The 17,570-nt window shown below is 37.3% G+C and overlaps 1 protein-coding gene across 1 annotated transcript; it reads left to right on the top strand.

The window, feature by feature from the left end:
* Positions 1 to 6: 6 nt before the first annotated feature.
* On the top strand, positions 7 to 4,049 carry LOC117110023. Its single transcript, XM_033252576.1, has 2 exons — positions 7 to 1,435; positions 2,775 to 4,049. Exons 1-2 carry the CDS (start codon positions 169 to 171, stop codon positions 3,797 to 3,799), a joined length of 2,292 nt encoding a protein of 763 aa, XP_033108467.1. The 5' UTR covers positions 7 to 168; the 3' UTR covers positions 3,800 to 4,049.
* The last annotated feature ends 13,521 nt before the right edge of the window (positions 4,050 to 17,570 follow it).

The raw sequence follows: 17,570 nt of genomic DNA, 5'->3' as shown, positions 1-17,570 counted from the left end.
TTGTTAGACCATGGCTCAGACACAAGCTTGTGCTCTGACGACTTGAGAAGTAAATTAGGCGCTAGAGGCGAGAGACTCAAGTATACTTCTTCTACCATTAATGGAGACTTAGAAAATGAAGGTTGGAAGTTCGAGCTAGCAGTCAAAGGTAAGTTTGAATGCCAAGAAATGAATGTTGAATTTCTGACAGTACCTAAGATACCAGCACCTATGGAAAGCTTTCCTACAGTTGAAGAATTAGGTAAGTGGGAACATTTAAAGTCTTTTCCATGGGAGAATCAGAAGTCCGGTAAAGTAGATCTGTTAATTGGAGCTGACTCACCACAAGCCTTCTGGGTGTTAGACGAAAGAAAGGGCAAGCCTAGAGACCCATATGGCGTAAAGACACCCCTTGGATGGTCGATTATGGGGCCTGGAGGTCAGAGTTGTAAGAAGGGATACTTTAACCGAATTCACGTGAGTAATCAACGACTACTTGACGAAGTTCAGAAATCCTGGGCTATTGAGAACAGTGGTTTCTCTGATGAGCAAGACCCCATAGAAGACATGAGAGCACGCGAAATCATCCGATCAACCATAAAGAAGACAGGTGATAACCACTATGAGATGGGTCTATTGTGGAGACGAGATGAACACACCATGCCTCTTAACAAGACGATGGTATTGTCGAGACTAACTTCGTTAAAGAGACGGCTAGCGTCAGACAAAGACATGCATAGTAAGTATACCGAAGTTATAGAAAGCTATATTAAGAAGGGGTACGCAGAGCCAGTGCCCAACGAGCATCAATGGAGACATGTACCAACCGATAACAATCCTGCTGACGAAGGTTCAAGAGGCACATACGAATTGGGTAAGTGGTTGACAGGTCCCGATTCTCTGTATAAAGAAGAATCACGCTGGCCAGTGTCGAAATTTTCAGAAAGTGATCAACTGACTCCTGATCCCGAGGTAAAGAAGCCAGTGGTAATAGTAAACAAGATACAAACCTGTGAGAGTAGCTTTGTAGAAACATTGACAGATAAATACTCATCTTGGACGAAGAAGATACGTGTTCTTGGGTGGGTATTACGGTTCATAAGATGCCTTAAAGCAAAGATGAAGCACCAACCCATAACGACAAGCAACTTGCTCGTGCCCGAACTGGAAGAAAGTGAGACCATGATCCTGTCAAGTAAGCAGAAGCACTCATTTCCGAATTGGAAAGCCGACAAGAGGATTGAAGACCTAAACCCAGTGCTCGTAGGTAATCTACTTAGAGTTGGCGGTAGATTAGATCATGCCAGAATAGATTACAATGCCCAGCACCCTGTGATATTGGCTAATGATGAAGAAATGGTAAGATCGCTGGTCATGAACTACCATCAGAAGGTCGGGCACAATGGATGGTCAGGCACATTGAACGCTCTCCGTGAACGTTTTTGGATCCTCAAAGGTCTGTCTCTTATACACATCTAGATGTGTATAAGAGACAGCTCTAGGCGTCAGTTGGCATGCTGGAAGCGACAGTTTCACTTTTCAGCTTACTCCCAAAGACAAACCTATGACTAGAAGAGGGCTGCTGTCAGTTACCAGTTCTGTTTTCGACCCTTTGGGGATGGCTGCTCCATTTGTTTTGTTAGCAAGATCTCTCCTTCAAGAAGTCTGTAGGAGAGGTGCTGATTGGGACCAACCCTTAACCGAAGATGAAAAGAAGACATGGAGTCAATGGCTTGAACGTACATCAATCCTGTCACAAATCAGCGTTCCTCGATGGATGAAACTTGATACCGCTAATGGTGCGCAAATGCATATTTTCTGTGATGCGTCAGAAAGGGGTTATGCTGCAGTTGCCTATCTTCGGATAGAACAAGATGGTAAGAAGCCTACAGTGGAATTCATCCTTGGTAGAGCTAGAGTTGCCCCAATAAAACTTGTAACAATTCCAAGACTAGAACTTATGGCCGCAGTACTAGCTGCAACCCTCGATAGCACCATAAGAAGAGAGCTTACATATTCTATGAATGACACGGTCTACTGGAGCGATTCGATGATAGTACTGAGCTACATCAGAAATGAAAGTCGTCGCTACAAAACCTTTGTAGCCAATCGAGTATCAAAAATACTGAGTGTGTCCAACAAGCATCAATGGAGACATGTTCCAACCGATAACAATCCTGCTGACGAAGGTTCAAGGGGCACATACGAATTGGGTAAGTGGTTGACAGGTCCCGATTTTCTGTATAAAGAAGAATCACGCTGGCCAGTGTCGAAATTTTCAGAAAGTGATCAACTGACTCCTGATCCCGAGGTAAAGAAGCCAGTGGTAATAGTAAACAAGATACAGACCTGTGAGAGTAGCTTTGTAGAAACATTGACAGATAAATACTCATCTTGGACGAAGAAGATACGTGTTCTTGGGTGGGTATTACGGTTCATAAGATGCCTTAAAGCAAAGATGAAGCACCAACCCATAACGACAAGCAACTTGCTCGTGTCCGAACTGGAAGAAAGTGAGACCATGATCCTGTCAAGTTAGCAGAAGCACTCATTTCCGAATTGGAAAGCCGACAAGAGGATTAAAGACCTAAACCCAGTGCTCGTAGGTAATCTACTTAGAGTTGGCGGTAGATTAGATCATGCCAGAATAGATTACAATGCCCAGCACCCTGTGATATTGGCTAATGATGGAGAAACGGTAAGATCGCTGGTCATGAACTACCATCAGAAGGTCGGGCACAATGGATGGTCAGGCACATTGAACGCCCTCCGTGAACGTTTTTGGATCCTCAAAGGCAGGTCAGTGGTGAAGGGTATCTTAAGAAATTGTGTTATATGTAAACGACAAAATGCACGACGAGGTGAACAACAAATGGCGTCTCTACCTGAAGAACGTGTCACCGCAGATAGACCACCTTTTACATTCACCGGTATCGATTACTTCGGCCCCATAGATGTCAGGCAAGGTCGATCTATTGTAAAACGATACGGATGCATATTCACCTGTCTTGTGACGAGAGCCATCCACCTCGAAGTTGCGGACAATTTAAGTACAGACTCATTTATAAATGCCTACAGACGATTTGTTGCGAGACGTGGCGAGCCCTCAAAATTATTCAGCGATAATGGAACTAACTTTGTTGGAGGCGAAAAGGAACTCAGAAATGCCTTAGCTGAAATGAATCAAAACATCGTGGAAGAATTTCTTCACACCAAGGGAGTTGAGTGGCACTTCAACCCTCCCTCAGCCAGTCACTTTGGAGGTGTTTGGGAACGCCTAATAAGGTCAGTGAGAAAAACATTGTATAGTGTTCTTAGACAACAGACTGTTAACCATGATGTGCTACAAACGGTCTTAGCTGAGGTAGAGTCTATATTAAACTCCAGACCACTCACAGACTTGTTACCAGAAGCTTATGATGATGAGCCACTGACCCCTAATCATCTCCTTTTGATGAGGAAGGGACCTGCTGCACCGATAGGTAGAATCCAGGCCTATGGCAAAAGGCGTTGGCTCCAGGTACAGTATTTAGCTTCTCTGTTTTGGACCCGCTGGAAGAAGGAGTACCTCCCTCTTCTCCAAAAAAGACATAAATGGACGACACCCAGGCAGAATGTAGAGGTAGGTGACATTGTGCTTTTAGTCGATGAAACCCTGCATAGAGGAAGATGGCCTATGGGAAAAGTTGTTTCAGTCTACAGAAGTAAAGATGAAAAAGTACGCAGCGTCGATGTCAAGGTTGCAGGTGGAATTTTGAAGCGTCCTATCGCAAAGCTGTGCATAATATACAGAGGATCTATTGCAAAAGAACTACAGTAAATTGTTAAGATGACAATACATTGTTAATTAGTTAAGGCTGTTTTTGTAAAATAAAGTTCTGAAATCCTGTGTTGTGTACTTGATTTCAGCGTGGGGAGTGTTAGATCTTTCCTACGCAGCGCGCCCCCAGCGTTATCCTTGTATTTGTGAGGTAGAGCGAGCTTTGACATCGCGTCGGCAGAGCGAAGCTGGCATCAGTTGGTGATGCACGCGTATTATATTGATGGTTAGAATACCAAATTTGTGAGCGTAAATGCTTCATTTTAAGGCCCTATGTTACAAAAGATTATATATACGATTTGAATTTTAAGTTAAGGACACCTTTATCGAGATTCTGTTTGTCATCACATAATTTATTTATAGAGAAAGGAAGACATACAAAAATTGTTAGAGAAAATAGAATTTGTTTAGTCTGTGATATTGGAGAAATAGAGGATGAATTACACTTTTTATTTAACTGCCCTATATATAATAATTTTAGAGATAAATACCTTAATATTAAAAATCAAAATATATATACATATTTAAACTATGTATTCAGAAATAAAAAAGAATTAAGATTACTTGCAATATATATTGAAAAAATGTTTTAGTTTAAGAAATGACCGTTTAAAAGGAATTAATAATATTGATTTTGTTATGTAATGCGGGCCGAAGGTCAAAATTACAAAATAAATAAAGAAAGAAAGATCGTTATGAGCATTGTGGTAATAATATTTCCCTACCATGGTTTCGAGTAAAGCCTGGTTTCTTGTCGACGTAAGAAGGCAGATCTACTTACGACTACGTCATTTTATCGTAACAAATTGCGATTTGATAGGAAACCGATTGCGACTGGTGCGTTTGACAGGAAACTGTCGTATTGAATTTTCATTCGATACGTCGATTTTCCACGATTTGACAGGAAACTACGATTCAGTGACTTATGCTTGAGTGTTCACGCTGGCGTTGCCTTGTGTTAAAAAGTTGACTTGACATGGAGTAAACTTTCGTAAGAGACGTAGCATTATGGACCAGAAATCAGCAGCCAATCAGTTACGGGAATTATGACGTAGCCTTAATGACGTACCATGTTTTGACGTGGCTGAAACTGGTCAACAGTAGAAAAAATATATGAAAATTCAGTGGTTCTTGCTTCGTTGAGTAGTCTACCAACACTCCACACATTTTACCACATAGTAGCCTATACAAGTTTGTTTATTATTATTATTACTATTATTATTATTATTATTATTATTATTATTATTATTATTATTATTATTTTCATAATCATCATCATCATTACTATAATGAAATTGAATTCGAAAATAAACAGGGATTTGTTTCAATTAAAATCGAATAATAATAATAATAATAATAATAATAATAGTAATAGTAATAATAATAATAATAATAATAATAATAATAATAATAATAATAATAATAATAATAATAACAATAATAATAATAATGGTGCTCAAGGCGCAGTGTCAATTACACGACAAAATCCATAAAATTCACAGAAGAATTTCAAGCAAAATACAAATACCAATTATCCCATCGAGGCAGTGTTGCTCCTCATAAGTATGCGCAGATACTCAAAGGCAGTATGTTGAGCATCAGCACCTTCCACCCAGGATAAGCCCAGGGTTCCACTAACCGTGCACTGCAAAAGGAGCAACATTGCGTCGACAGAGAAAAGTGGTATCATGTTTTTTTTTATTTTTTTTTTTTAAATAATATAAATTCAGAGAAACATCAAGAATCTCTATACCAAACGAATTGTTTAAAAATAAATCTGTTGCCAACCATTCCTATTCCCACACTAGAATCCATTCGGAAACGTTATCTTTATTATGGGCCTAATAACGATAATCTAAAATTTGACGATGGGATTGATATAGTTATTAATTCGTTTAAGAACGCCGTATTATGATTTGTGGGGATTGGAACTTAACTTTAAACTCGGTTAAAATACAAAAAAAGTACGTAAGAATAAACAATCCGAAAGCAAGAGAAAGGGTCTTAAAAATGATAGATGAAATAGAATTAGCAGATCCCTGGCGCATAATGAATCCTGAGTTGTCAAGATTCACGTGGCGGCAGCATAACCCAATTAAACAGGGTAGATTGGATTTTATTCTCATACCAAATTAATTTTGTCGCTTATAGACAAATGCAAAATTGACTCCGGATATTGTACGGACCATTTTATGGTTTAGCTTACAATTTACAGCTCAAACAGACATTAAAAGATGTTGCTCTTTGAAATTCAACAAGTGTCTTCTAAAAGACAATGTATACGTTGAAATGATCAAAAATGAAATTAAAGAAATATTATGGAAATATGCTGTAACCCGGCCATATGAGAATCTATATATAATATTCCGATTTGTGAGTTGGATTTTTCTATAAATGATGCTTTATTGTTTGAAGTTCTTATGGCTATAAGAGGCAAAACAATTGCCTTTGCTTCCAAAAAGAAAAAAGATCAAATAGACAATAATATAGTTAAAACAATAGAAGAATTAGAAAAGAGAATAGATGAAAATCAGGTTGACCCAGATGTAGAAGAGATATACAAGATGTAAACATTAAAAAGGGGGAGCTACAATCACTTCGCAATATTAAAAAGGAGGGTGTCATGCTTAGTTCTAAAGCGCAATGGATAGAGCTTGGGGGAAAACTAACAGCGGTTTTGTTAAACAGAAAAAATAAATTTATGAACAAATTAATAGATTAGAGGGATAATGAAATAACAGCTAATAATAAAATAGTAGAGACTGTGGAAAGATATAAAAAAAATTATATTCAAAATAGATATTAAACTTTGAATTCACATTATTAAGAACGTTATTTGATGATATGTCAAATTTAAACAAACTATCAGATACCGGTACACAAAGAAAGGAAACTTAGGGACCACTTCACTCTTCTGAAATAGCAAGAACTCTAAAAAAAAAAATATGACTAACCATAAGAGTCCCGGACAAGATGAATTTACGGCGGAGTTTTTTTGTTTTTTTTAATTTTGAAATTTTATTTAATAATGGATGTATTAAGCCCTGTCTACCTTGCATTCCATTTCACATGAAAATCCTCTTAGAAGACAAAAAAGTTTGTCGCAGATTATACGATACTCTTAACAAGAAATCTGATCAGCTTTGCAAAAGTGGATTTTGGATACCACGAATTTTACGCTAAACATCATTAATGAAGTAATTATATTTGGTATTCATGATAATAATCAGCCACTTAGGTGCTCGGCAAATAATTCTATACCGTTAGTGGTAAATTACTCTATTTTAGAAAGCAAAATTGCTGGTTCAAAACCTTCAATGAGACAAATTATAAACGAGATTATATAAACTTATAAAACAGAATGTTATATCGCTAAACAGCAATTGAAAGTTGATATTTTTAATATGAAATGGGCTTTTTTTAGAACAACTGTTTAACACCTAATGTGGATAAAATGATGATTTCTCTTTTAATCTACGGTACTGAATATGATTGGTCTTGTTTAAGGGGGTTTTTTTTTGGTTTTTTTGTGTTTGTTTTTTGGTTTTTTTTTTTTGTAAGAAAAAAAATTAGGTTGATAATATGACAGCTTTAATATATTATGATTGCAATATGTTTTTGTTACAATGCTTTAGACAATGTTATTGTTTAGAAAATAATAATCTCATAGACAAATTATAAACGAGATTATATAAACTTATAAAACAGAATGTTATATCGCTAAACAGCAATTGAAAGTTGATATTTTTAATATGAAATGGGCTTTTTTAGAACAACTGTTTATCACCTAATGTGGATAAAGTGATGATTTTTCTTTTAATCTACGGTACTGAATATGATTGGTCTTGTTTAAGGTTTGTTTTTTTGTTTTTGTTTTTGTTTTTTTTTCTTTTTGTAAGAAAAAAAATTAGGTTGATAATATGACAGCTTTAATATATTATGATTGCAATATGTTTTTGCTACAATGCTTTAGACAATGTTATTGTTTAGAAAATAATAATTTCATATTAAAAAACAGAAAAACAGATTAATTTCAAATGGAAAGGTATAGTGCATACTCCGGGATATAGGGTGCGTTCCGTCGTGTTAGATTCGGTGTTTCGGCGTTGATTGTGGCTTCATCGGGATTGAATCCAGATGATACTGTATAGTTGGTGTCAGGAAGCTGTTTTTACTGTTTGTTGATGAATTGAATGAAAAAAAATATAATAGGTGTCTAGATGGGACCTTCCAGATAATTAGTAAAATGGGAGCTACTCCCAGATAATTAGTTTGCCATATCACTGAGGAATGTTTACCTCCCAGGTTCCTAGTTAAAATTAAAAGCATTTAACTGAACAGTTTACAATGATAAAGTCAATATAGCTGGGTTACACGTGTTTCATAATTATGCACCTGGCGTGTTCCCGTGACTTTCGAAGAATTGTTATGATGAATGTGTGATATAGGATGTGCATTTGATGATAACGATTTAATGTTGTTTTTGTGTAGGCCTGTTTAGTTTCTTTTTTCAGGCCAATATTTAGGCAGATACTAGCATGAGAATATTGATTGTCGTAGGCCTGTGCATAGCAGATTTTTTATAGGTCTATAGCGCACAAAAGATAGGTAGGCCAAGATGTCAAAAATATATAAAATCGACAATTCATTAAAATAAGCCTATACTGATCTGATTGGGAACAGGGTAGGGAAAGCAGTTAATCCGTTTGTCGTTGTTTTGATGCGAATACTTCCACCACTGTACCGATTTCGATTTCTGTGTCAATGAATGTGCATTATATTAACGCGAGTGTTGCAAGGCGTTCGTGCGTCATACTTGCTCGTACAGGAGATGTGTAATCTTCGTAAAGCGCTTGTACATTCGCGACTTGTAATCAGTGACGGATCAAAGAATTCAAAATAGAGGGGGCCAGGGGTACTTTAACAGATGGGGACAATGGCGGATTTAGAAATTCGAAAAGAGGTGTACCCATCGAGGGACTTCCGCAGAAATAAGGGTCCACCCTCCTCAGCCCCACCATAGTTGGGGCTAAGGGAAAAATTATGATTATGGTACCTCTAGATAGTCGGAAGTGGCACCCTAAGACTTAAATGTTATTATAATCACTGAGTGTATTTTCTTTATAACTTTTAAAAATGTTGGGAGCTCCGGGCCGGCTCAACCTCCTTGAATCTGCCACTGGAGGTGTATAACACCTCATACCCAGCATGGTCGTGGCTGAACTAAGACAATTTATGATTATGCCACCTCTGGATGGTCAGAAATGACACTCGCAGACCAAAAATAATTTTAGTGGAACATATAGAAAGAAGATGAGTTTGTACGCGGCGAGTCATTCACACGCCACAAGCGGCGGGGAAAGGCATTAAAATTCCTCGAACTGTTCTGATTGGTCAAGGAGCTTTAATGGCTGGATTTCTGAAACGTTTGAGTGTCTTAAATTTTCTACCCCGAAAAATGTAGACCTTTGGTATTTATTTTTTTTTTTGGGTGGAGGTGCGTACACACCCGTGCCAACCCTGCGTAGGCCCACGTGCCTGTATTTGCAGAGAATATACATTGATGTATCATGTAGCATTGAAGAATTGATAAAGAGATGGATTAGAGTAGCAATTTACAGTTTAGTCATTTAATTCAAAACATTAGCTATTCTGAATCTTTATTACATTGACCTAACATTAACTTCCTAATACTACTAGGTCTATAGCCCCGTATTTCGAGATTAAAAACACAAACTGACATTTTATGTTTTGTCAGACTTTGCAGTGTAGACCTTCCTCTCCACTTCTTATTCTATCCCATAACTCCTCCAATTTCTATGCCTACACATCCTCTTCTCAAATTGCATTGTATTTTCGAGTACTAATGCAGTTTCCTATACGAAAAAAGGAACACTGTGATATTTTATGTTGGTAAGAAGACTTTATGTATACTTTTTCCCATATTTCACCCTCTGTCCATATCCCCACCAACTACCCCACCCCTATAAATTACCCCACATGCCACGTCCATATATAATACTGTAAGATACGAACATACAGAAAGATGTGTATAAGAGACTAGCCTACTGGCGTAGGCCTACTGGAAAAAAACCATTTTTTTTCTTTTTCTTTTATTAAATAGTTAATAGATATTCTTTGTTTTCTCATGTTTTACTTTAAATATCAATACACCAGCCAACCAACAACCTAGGGGTGATATTTGGCTTTTAGCAACATAAACAATTAAATGAAGCCTCACTCCCCCCCCCCCCCAAACTAGATAGGGTGATAAACTAATATATTTTATTGGGCCTAAAGCACGGATACAGAAATGAAAAGACACAAGAAAAGTTGGAACGTTTGACTGGTGGCGCCAGCGGAGGGGCTTACCCCGTCGGACAGGCCTAGATCCCACCAATGAGGTATTAATAATACCTCCTTTATCCCATTCAAAAGTGTACATCCAATCAATTTGATTTGATTTACACATGACGTGGCGTTTGGGAAGTGTGAATTTATTCATGAATATCAACATCCAAAAAAGCAACTGAACTACAGTCTCTGTCATAACGCATCCTGACTGAGCGTGAGAACGTGACCATAGCAGTGACGTGTTGTATAATCTACATGGTGTATTCGTGCTGACTTCATCCATAACTGTATTCAAATTCGACACATTGAAAGAAATAATATACTGCATTAAGTACGGTACATTCGGTGAAGATTAGCATAAGCAGCGCCACAACAACAAAGTAAGTAGCCTAATTAAGGGGGAAGATGTTTCAACTCCCCTACAATTTTACCAGCCATGTTCTTAATATTGTCACTAATACCCTAGTTAGCTAGACCAGGATTTGTATGCACTTTGAGGTGTAGAGAATTTGACTTAGGCCTAAGTGTAACTTTAAAATTAGCAAGGCCTATGAATTATCAACCACCAAACCAAAGTAATTGTTGTTAGTGTTAGCGTTAGCAATTCTGCCTAGAAGGTTTTACCCCAATGTTTGTTATACCGTCAATGTCATTAAAAATCAAGCCAGTTCTGTCCTCCATGGTAAGATCATCCCCAGGGGAACCGCCCTCTCCCACCCTACAAAACCCGTTTATTTCACCCTACTAATATATATCGACTGACTTGTCACAACAAAGTACTATCGATCAATCAATGAATTTCTGGTTTTCCAGACAATGTCCATATCAAATTAAAAAACAAATGAGATTCAAATATATAAGTGATGTAAATTATGATAATTGTACATTCTAAATCTTGGACGATATAATAGGCCTAATCAATTGTATAAAAAGTTCACCCCATCTAATACATAGGCCTAGACCATATTTTACGGTCGCAGCAAAGCAATTATGGATGTACATTCGTAGCCTCAATAGCAATACAGGTCAGAAAGGTAATTAGACTCCTTCAAAGCACTCTCCATATCTCAATACATAGACTATTATTTTTTTGTCACAGCAAAATAGGTCTAATATGGAGTACATTACAAAAAAAAAGTCTTATGAGATATCAGGTTGAGGAGGTATTCTAAGACCCCAGAACTTTATCCCGCCCACCCTCAGCCACATTCCTCCCCTCTCAGAAATAAAAATAATTAATATACAACATAAAAAATTGTTGCAAGACCTCAGTGTGTCTCTTTTCCCATCCGTTCAAACCCCTACCTCAGTCATGCCACTCGGCCCAGCCTACAAAAAAAAAATATTTTGTTCATTTATTCCTTATCATTCGTAGCCTATTATAGCAGCCCAAAGAGATGGATTAGAGTAGCAATTTACAGTTTAGTCATTTAATTCAAAACATTAGCTATTCTGAATCTTTATTACATTGACCTAACATTAACTTCCTAATACTACTAGGTCTATAGCCCCGTATTTCGAGATTAAAAACACAAACTGACATTTTATGTTTTGTCAGACTTTGCAGTGTAGACCTTCCTCTCCACTTCTTATTCTATCCCATAACTCCTCCAATTTCTATGCCTACACATCCTCTTCTCAAATTGCATTGTATTTTCGAGTACTAATGCAGTTTCCTATACGAAAAAAGGAACACTGTGATATTTTATGTTGGTAAGAAGACTTTATGTATACTTTTTCCCATATTTCACCCTCTGTCCATATCCCCACCAACTACCCCACCCCTATAAATTACCCCACATGCCACGTCCATATATAATACTGTAAGATACGAACATACAGAACGGACACCGTCATGTGTGGAGAGCATGTTTAATAACACAAATATAAACTATAGAGGGCGCAGCCCATATATATGACATCTCCTTTTCTCATTATCCATTAAACTTCCTTTTCTGCATTAAAAAAGAGTTCAGTCTTTCTAATTGTTCTTTAATTACGAAAGTCTATTAAAACGTCAATTTCTTTTCTGATTTATTTTTTTGGCTATCGCTAACATCTCTTTCTCAAATTGAGCATATCTCATTTCAGTTGGAGTTGGAGTACTCTTGATGTGTAAGCGAGGGGTCGTCCTTGTTGTAGTAGAACTCCTCCTAGTGGGTAACTGCTAGCATCACACTGTATGGTTACTTCTTTTGTTCATCAAAGTAGGCAAGTACTGGGGTACTGCTACACATGTTCACTAATTATTCGAAACTCTGTTCTTGATGTTTTTAACAGTGAAAGTCGATATGTTTACTAGTAACTTCTCGCAATAGTGCATCAACTTCACTTAGATTTGGCATGAAATTTGTCAAATACTGGATCATCCCCAAAAATCTTCTTACTTCCTTTTGGACTGTGGCCTCGGCATTTCTTTTAATGGACACAACTTTTCTGGATCAGGTTGGAGACCATTTTCTGTTAATAGGTGTCCTACATATTTCAACTGACGTTTCTTCGCTTGACACTTGTCAAAGTTGAGTCTTAGATTCCAGTATGTTGCTCGATGCACTACCTTTTTCCTTATTGAGTCATGGTGTGCTTCATCTTGGCCAGCTACAAGGATATCATCCATTACTGCTCTAGCTCCTTTTATGCCACTTAGCATGTTGTCCATTATTTTCTGGAATATTTCCGGAGCAATTTTTATTCCAAATGGCAGTCTGAACCAACGGTAGCGTCCTATTGGTGTGTTGAACGTTGTCAATAGGCTTGACTCATAGTCAAGTTTTATTTGTAAGAAGCCTGACTTTGAGTCTATTACAGAGAAGACTTTTGTACCAGCCATTGATCCCATTACCTCTTCAACTGTTGGGATCGGGTAATGTTCTCTTCTGATTGCCCCATTGAAGTCTTTAGGGTCGGAGCATATTCTTAACGTGTCACCTTTCACTACAACTACCATGGAACTGACCCAATTAGTAGGTTCTAATATTTTTGTGATATGACCATCTCGTTCTATTTCAGCTAACTTTTAAACTATCCGCTTCTTTAATGCCAGTGGCTGTCTCATTGGGCCTTTTACTACTGGTTTCACTGTGGGGTCGATCTTCAGTGAATATATGCCTGGGAGTGTACCGGTTGTCTTTTTTCAACTGCGGGTAGTAGTTAATGCTGTGGATGTGCTGAATCAATTGCAATTGCTTGCTTGCCGCTCCTGATAGCAATGGTGGTTTATCAGTGTTCACAACATAATACAACACATCGATGGTGCGATTCTTGTATGTAGTCTGCAAGATTATGCATGACTGGTATACGACTGAAGTTTTTGCTTTGTTGGTTTCATTTTCTGGTAGCAGCTTTGATTTTTAAGCCAACTGCATGGCAGGATACTTGTTATTGCTCCTGTGTCTATCTGCATGTACACTGGTTTTCCTTCTACATACTGTTTCATACCATTCACTACTGGTTGCGTTTCCAATAGCGTGAAGAAGGTGTGTATATTCAATCTCTGATTCATCTGAGGAGTAATTTTCTTCCACTTGGTGTGTACTTTCACGTTTGGTATCTCTTTTTCTACAAACTGCAGCGAAGTGGTTCTTCTTCTGACAGATAGCACATGTTTTATTCTTAGCTGAACATACTTTATGTGTTGCATCATAGCCACACTTGGTGCATTTCTTTTGCTTAGTTGACGGTGAAGGCTTGCAAGGCTTGCTTTCATAAGGCATTGAAATTCCTTTCTCTATTCGCTGGTAATGTTCTGCCTGTTTCCTAATAGCATGAACTTTTGCATCTTCATCTTTCCCAATTACTTTCATACTTTCTTGAGATGTCTCATAGTTTTGGCCTATAGATACATATTTTGTCCAATGTTAGTTCATCGCCAAGATCTAGACACTTTTCTCTCACCTTAGAATTCAGAGCATTGCATAATATGGCATCTCTCAACATGCGATCTTCATCCGTGTAGTTACAGTCCTTTTTGTTTCCTACGGTGAACGTTAACAGTTGCTCTTATAGTGTTTTTCTTCACCCTCTGCTGCAGCCCAAGTGAACGTGCCGTAACCCTCCCTTCCCTTGTCTCCAATGTAGGTCATCATGTAATTAACTTTCTCAACTTCCGGCTTGGCCGCTAGCGGGCCTCGAAACGTGAACTCGCAGTGCTGCTTGAACCGTTTCCATTATGTAGGTCAGTTGCTAACCAGTTCATACAAGGCTTATTATTGTCCATTGACATTATTATTTACTGGTTCGTACTCACGCGCACAATTCAAGAGTCTCTCTGAATGTGTGGTACTTCTGCCTGTTTCAAAATCTGTATTTAAAGTCACTTCTGACACCATGTAAGATACGAAGATACAACACGAACACCGTCATGTGTGGAGAGCCTGTTTAATAATAACACAATATAAACTATAGAGGGCGCAGCCCATATATATGACAAATACTGGTTTTGAGAAAGTACAGTAGTAGGCAACTGTCGTAGTTCGGGAAGACTTCGTATTGATTTAGTCCGGAGTCGACCACTGAGATTTAATGGATGAAACCAAAATACCCATACAGAAGAACAAAATATGTTTTGAGACGGACTGCAATCACCATCTGTTTATTTATTCCGATCTACACAGTAACGCAGATATACACAGTAAAGTTTAATAAAGTTACAAGAAAGAAATATTTATGTGTTAGTGACGATCCAGTGAAGGGTGTAAATTTGAGGGTCTTTTCAATTTTTGAGGACCCAGATCTAAATATCTCTTTAAAAAAAACCAATGTGTCTAAATGAAACATTCTATAATACTTTGTAAAGGTCTTGTAAACAAAGGATAACATTTTTGTGACAATCTGCAGTATGGTATGGATCCGAGGACAATTTAAAGGAAAACGTCCCAGACCATATATTTCGTAAACGGATCAACTGATCTAAATGAAACATTCAGAAAAAGTTTAACCAAGTTACAAGGAAGAAATTATTATGTGCTGGCGATGAATCAGTCAGGGGTGTAAATTGGAGGGTCATTTCAATTTTTGAGGACCTAGACTTAAATATATCTTTCAAAAAAACATCAATGGGTATAATAGTTTAAACCTTGTATAACAGTTTGTCAAAGTCGAGTAAAGAAATGATTAAATTGTTTGTGACGATCCGGAGTAGGGTGTAGAGCTGAGGACCATTGAAAGGAAAACGTCCCAGACCACATATTTCGAAAACGGATCAACTGATTTAAATGAAACATTCAGAAAAAAAAGTTCAGCCAATTTTTACAAGGAAGATAGTATTGTGTGTTGGCGACGGATCAGTCAAGGGTGTAAACTGGAAGGTCATTTTTTGAGATCTCAGACGTAAATATATATCTATAAAAAGTTTTCAATGGGTGTAAATGAAACTTTCTATAAAAGTTTGTAAAGGGCCAGTAAAAAATGACTGAATTTTTGTGAAGATCCAGCGTAGGGTTTGAATATGACGACCATTTAAATGAAAACGTCCCAGACCAGATATTTAAAAAACGGGTCAACTGATCCGAATGAAACTTTCTTGAAAGTTTAACCCAAGTTACAAGGAAGATATTATTGTGTGTAGGGGACGATCCAGGTTAGGGTGTAAATTTCAGGGGTCATTTATATTGCTTACGTCTTAGTTATAAATGGATAAAAATGACACTTTGCAGAGTAGTTTTTCATGGTGAAATAAAGAAATAATCTAATTTTGGTGACGATATCCGCAGTAGGGTGTGGACAGGAGGACCATTTAAATATTTTTTTTTTGGACAGTTGATTAAATTATTTAAAAGAAATTTGCGTTTTTTAAAGCGCTTATTAAACAAGTTACAGATAGGTTAAACTACCGTGATATGCATGAACAATTTTACTTTCAGTCATTGAATCGCTATGAACTGAAAATGCACTTTCCTATTCAAGGTTGGCTCATATGGCGCGCAATGGTTATGAGTCACGCTGTACCTCGCTATTACCATTGCAGCCATAGTTCAGATCTCACTAATAACGTCGCAATGAACTTGGTTTTCGTGTTTTTTTTTTCACCTTCATTTTTTCCACTACATTGTAAATTATATTGGGGTTCCGTGTTTTGGTTTTTTTTTTTAGTTTATACGTTTTAACGACTTTTCTTTTTGTTGCATTTTCAACTTCATTTTTTATTAAAGCAATGTAAATTATAACCATATGTTCTGTTGTTCAAACAGACAAAATGATCTTGCGGTTTCTCCGATGTACGTTTTTCCTCACGTATCACATTCAATTTCGTACACGACCCCGCATTGTTTTTTTAACTGGGGTTGGACCTTAGGTTTTACCAGTTGTGTCCGCAGTGTGTTGAAAGGTTTATAGTAAGCTGTTACACCGTTTCTTTTTGAAATTTTATTTAGAGCTTCCGAAGTTCCCTTGTTATATGGGAGAACAACAAGAATTTTCTTTTCATTTTCATCGTTTCGTCTTTATCTGTTAATTTTACTTTTTGTGGTATACCACCACAACACACAGACACAAATCAAAAGTACGACTCACTGAGCAGCTTGTATATGACAATCCCATCACTCTTCCGTATTTAATTGTTACTTGTTATTGTTTTCAACTAACAATTAAATACGGGAGAGCAATGTGATTACGGCATATACAAGCTGTTGAATGAGTCGTACTTTTGATCATAACTGATCATGCATAAAATCAGCAGGTAGACGACAACATTGGCCTGAAAACAGGTGAACAGGGCTCCGGGGAGCGATTTTTTTTTCCGTACGAAACATTTACATGAAACTTCACTCGGTCCATCTCGGATAGACTCGAGTGAGTACGATACGAGGAACAAGATCAGACACTTCGCAATGCCGTGACGCTCGAGTTTTACTATTACTGTATTGCTCTTTCTATGTTTACCTACGGTAGGCCTATGAAATCTTACGGACTTATGGGATGTACGTGTGTAACTAACTGTGACCTTCTTGGATGTTATTAAATGTTAGTATATTATCTACAACAACAACAACTAGTACCTCCTGTTATAAAGTGTAGTAAGGTATACCAAAGGCTAGAGAGAAAGAGGCCTAACAGGCTGAGATCTTACCTAGGCCCCTCATTAAACTAGGCCTAGGGTCTTTTTAAATCCTCTTGCATGTCCATTTTACAATACAGAACATCATCTGTGTCAATACATTTTAAAATATTTTAAAACTAAAATCTGTTATAAACTAACTTTTTCTTTTAACACAACAATAATCCTGTCTCTTATACACATCTAGTAATAAAATGCGTTCATATACTTATTATTACCACTACGACTGACACTAAATCAATGACAATAAGAGGGGCAGAATGGCTAAGAATAAACAGTGAAAAACAATGTCGATAATGACCCTGAAAAGGCTTAACCAACTCTGTAATAACATGAATGTATTATCTTCAAGACCATCAAGAA

The sequence above is a fragment of the Anneissia japonica genome, unplaced genomic scaffold (assembly GCF_011630105.1).
Source record: "Anneissia japonica isolate Jap-2015-1 unplaced genomic scaffold, ASM1163010v1 scaffold2394_len201251_cov164, whole genome shotgun sequence".
Classification (NCBI taxonomy): Eukaryota; Metazoa; Echinodermata; class Crinoidea; order Comatulida; family Comatulidae; genus Anneissia; species Anneissia japonica.
This window is presented reverse-complemented; position numbering and strand designations above follow the sequence as displayed.

What these genes read in the sequence shown, in the direction of transcription:
- LOC117110023 (XM_033252576.1), top strand. Translation starts at nt 169, where the DNA reads ATGAATGTTGAATTTCTGACAGTACCTAAGATACCAGCACCTATGGAA. An exon ending in ACGTTTTTGGATCCTCAAAG is followed by an intron (nt 1,436 to 2,774) that starts GTCTGTCTCTTA and finishes GGATCCTCAAAG; the next exon opens with GCAGGTCAGTGGTGAAGGGT.